The following is a 4,047-nucleotide window of genomic DNA, read 5'->3' as shown; positions in this document are numbered from 1 at the left end:
TAAATATGAATATCATAAAAGTATATATACATTCAATGCAATGTTCAAAAACAGAGCCTCTGAACCGTGTAGATGTTTAAATCGAGAATCCGTTTTCAATTTTCTCCAATTAGATTCTCTTAGCATTTTTTTTTTGTTTCTAGGCGATTTTTAGCCACCTGGCTCCGTCTAAAACATTTGGACACCGTCTAAACCGCCTAGGCGCCGTTTAAGTCATAAATATACATGTTTTTCTATATTAAATAATTTTATACTATTGTTTTTAGATAATATAATACATATTTTATCTCAACTTATATAAGTTATAATAATTTATTGATTAACAAATAAAAAATATAAAAATATAAATCAAATTAATCTCTTATCAATCTTCGATGGTCATGTTCGTCCAACTAGCACCTGATATTTTTTACACCTTAATTAGTTAATGAGTGAAGCTCTTGTAGTTAGGTACATTTCTACAGTAGATCAAACAGCTGATTTTCTTACTAAACCGTTTCATCGCGTTTGTTTTCAATTATTGCGTAATAAACTAAAAGTTCGACCACATCATTTACAACTTGAAGGAGACTGATAAGAAATCACAATCCGATAAGGAATTGCAGTCCAAGATTCCTACACCTTTTCAGATTTGTATATGTAATTATATAAGAAGTAGAACTTGTGTTAATTGGGAATTGAATAACCGTCTCCATTGAGATTCGATTCTATATATATATGTATTGTAAGCTACCAAATAATAAAGGTGTGCAATTAATCATAAATCATAAATCTTATAAAATTCAGTTGTTGTATACCCTTTCAAAAGAATTATATACACCAAACCGGAGACGGCTGGAAATGCTTAGGTACGGATCCAGAAAGAATTAGGGGGCTTAAGCACCTACTCGTCGAAAATTCCATGGAAATTGCGCATAGGGTTTAATTTTTTATGTCAAAACATCTAAAAAAATATCAATTTAGCACCCATAAATCACGAGAGGCCGCCACAAACACCTTAGTCAGTAAATTTTGGATCTGTCAGCCCTTCGGATGTGAAGAGTAACTGCCATGCCCAACCTCAAAGCGGTGCTCAGTTTCTGCCCACAACTTTAAAATTGTCAAGGCAAGGCAGGCAACATTTTGAAAGACCTTAACCAGCTAGCACTACCAGTAATCACCACAAGAGCAATGGCCATCTCTGAAGTGATGAAACCTCTTTCCATCTCTCACAATAATCTCCCTTTCAACAACTTTTGACACATACTTGATGGCATTATGGCAATCACCACAGATCCTAAGATTCTTGAAAACTCTGACAGTAGCTCCACGGGGAAGTTTCATAAGACCGTAAGCAACTGCTAGTTTCTCACTGTGACAAGACAGTGCAGCTTCTTTTTGGTCAAACTCCATATCCTGCAATACAAACTTGGTGTCCGGAACATACCCCAATTTTCTCATTTTCATGTTCAGCTGCTTTAGGTAATTGTAAACACCTTGCACCTCAGGGTGCACTGTGTCATTAACCAAGAACACATGGACCATGCTTTCAACTTCAATCCAACTACAACCAGGCTCTTTTTTCACCCCTCGGTCCTTCATTAACTTTCTCGCGTTCGCCACATCATCCCATCGACCTGCTGCAGCATACATGTTTGACAACTGTATATAGGTTCCGTCATGTTGTGGCTTTAGCTCGAAAAGTCGTTCAGCAGCTTGAACCCCGAGATCAATGTTGGCATGTATTCTGCAGCCAGCAAGAAGAGCCTCCCAAATGGGAGCACCAGGCTCAGAAGGCATTTCTTCCATCACACATTTTGCTTCTGAGAATTTCCCAGCTCTACATAACAAATCAATTAGACGGGCGTAATGATCTTCACCGGGGTTTATCTTGTAAACATCTTTCATTGAATTAAAATAATGCTGGCCTTGTTTAACTAACCCTGCATGGCTACAAGCAGAGAGAATTGTAAGAAACGTTATCCGATCTGGCATCATACCTTCTGCTAACATCAATTCGAAAAATTCTATTGCTTGAAGGCCATGTCCATGTTGACCCAGAGCTGCAATCATGGCGTTCCAAGACACCGAATCAACACAAGACATGGTGAGAAACAATGACTCTGCAGCTTCAACATTACCACATCTAGCATACATTGTTATCAATGCATTCCCAGCTGAAAGACTCGATTCATAACCAAATCGGACAAGCTGAGCATGGAGCTGGCGTCCATGCTCCAATGCTCCAAGCACAGAACAAGACGTGATTGCTCCAGCAAATGCATAATCACAAGGTTCAAAACCTAGTAATTTCATTCTATTGAACAGCTTCATACCCTCTTCTGCAAACCCATTTTGAGCCAACGCAGATATCATTACTGTCCATGTCAATATGTTTTTCTCCGGCATCTCCTCAAAAATCGATATAGCATCATTCATGCGCCCCGCATTCACATACCCCGACAAAACTGCATTCCATGATACAAGATCTTTCACTTGCATAGCATTAAACATCTTTAAAGCCTCATCAACTTTATCACTTTTCCAATATAGCGTAACCAACGCATTGTTCACAGGCAACGAAAAGTCCGGTGAAGGATCAGCTACGTTTTTTAGAAAGTAAGCATGCACTTGCTTACCAAGTTGAATAAACCCACCATTTGCACAAGCACTGATGATACTAGTATATGTAAACTCATCCAACTGAATTCCTGATAAATACATGTTCCTGAACAAATCAATTGATTCTACATACATACCGCGATGCATATAACCCGAAATAAGTGCATTCCATGCCACCCCTAATTTCTCAGTCATCCCATTAAAAATCTCTCTTGCTGCAGCAAGATCATCATTCTTCACATACCCAGTAATAATAGTAGTCCAGGATAACTCATCTTTCTCAGGCATTTCATCAAACAACTTTCTAGCTGCGTTCATCAAGGACGAAGACACAACTGATGGAGAAGAAGCACACTTAATATAAGAAGATACTAATGCATTCAAAACAGAAGTAACAAACCCTGTCCCTGACTTAACCACTGCGCAATGCAGCTGTTGACATTGAATTTCATCTTCAGCCACAAGTGCTAATGCACCAAGAACACTAGTAAAAGTGAAATTATCAGGCCAAAACCCGTTTCTTTTCATGTCAAGAAATAGTTCCATAGCAGCAAGACCATCATTATTATGTGAATAAGCAGTGATCATGGCATTGTAAAAAACAGTGTCACGAATTACTAACGGTGTTGCAATAAAAATCTCCCTCGCAGCCTTTAGATTCCCAGTTGCAGAATAGGCAGAAATCAAAGTCGTTCTTGCAACTATATCTGGTTGGGGAATTTCGTCGAACAGATGGAGGCCGTAGACAAGTTTTGACGATTTGCAATAGACATCGATCAAACGGTTTAGGAGGTGGACACGTGGCTTGAAACCAGAAGCTATCATGTGGGCATGGATGGTACGGGCAAAGGAATAAGAAATGGGCTTTTGGGGATAACATAACTGAAGCTTGGACGCATAAGTGTTTGCTACTGTCTGAAAGAGGTTCATAGTTTTCATGTTTATAAGGATAAAGTTTCATACTTCAGAGATTGGAAAAGCCAAATGTTGCATTTGATTTTTTAGGTCGGATTTATAAGCAATGGCCTAATGTTTGTCTGCTTATAATCAGATCAGGCTTTTAGCTAATTCCTTTAAATAAGGTATGCTGTATTAAGAACATAAATAGAAGAAGTTACCCTATATGTCCACTTTATAAAATTAAACGTTAAAAATTAAAATTAAATAATAAAAAGGTTTTAATTACACCCGTAAATTTCTGAAATGACAACACACTCGATACGATATCATTTTTATGTCACTTATATCATCTCTGATCATGTAAAAGTATAAATATATAATATGACTATGACACGAAAATTCATTTTGACACTCTAGTTTTAACACCGAAAAATAGACCAAAGGAGTATTGAGAAAACATTGAATCTTTCGCAAAGATAAATAATTGAATGATTGGAAAAATATATATATATATATATGTTCAAGAAATTCTTTGTTTGGATTGTT

At 37.3% G+C, this 4,047-nt stretch overlaps 1 protein-coding gene across 1 annotated transcript; it reads right to left on the bottom strand.

Annotated features, from left to right (window-relative positions):
* Window positions 1-781: 781 nt before the first annotated feature.
* LOC136208292 (pentatricopeptide repeat-containing protein At1g25360) lies at window positions 782-3,660 on the bottom strand. Its single transcript, XM_065999106.1, has one exon. The coding sequence runs from the start codon at window positions 3,538-3,540 to the stop codon at window positions 1,147-1,149; it is 2,394 nt and encodes a 797-aa protein (XP_065855178.1). The 5' UTR covers window positions 3,541-3,660; the 3' UTR covers window positions 782-1,146.
* Window positions 3,661-4,047: the final 387 nt, after the last annotated feature.

Source organism: Euphorbia lathyris, chromosome 10 (genome assembly GCF_963576675.1).
Source record: "Euphorbia lathyris chromosome 10, ddEupLath1.1, whole genome shotgun sequence".
Classification (NCBI taxonomy): Eukaryota; Viridiplantae; Streptophyta; class Magnoliopsida; order Malpighiales; family Euphorbiaceae; genus Euphorbia; species Euphorbia lathyris.
The sequence above is the reverse complement of the archived record's forward strand: the minus strand, read 5'-3'. Positions and strand labels throughout refer to the sequence as shown.

Coding starts and splice junctions, on each gene's coding strand:
- LOC136208292 (XM_065999106.1), bottom strand. CDS start 3,540: ATGAAAACTATGAACCTCTTTCAGACAGTAGCAAACACTTATGCGTCC.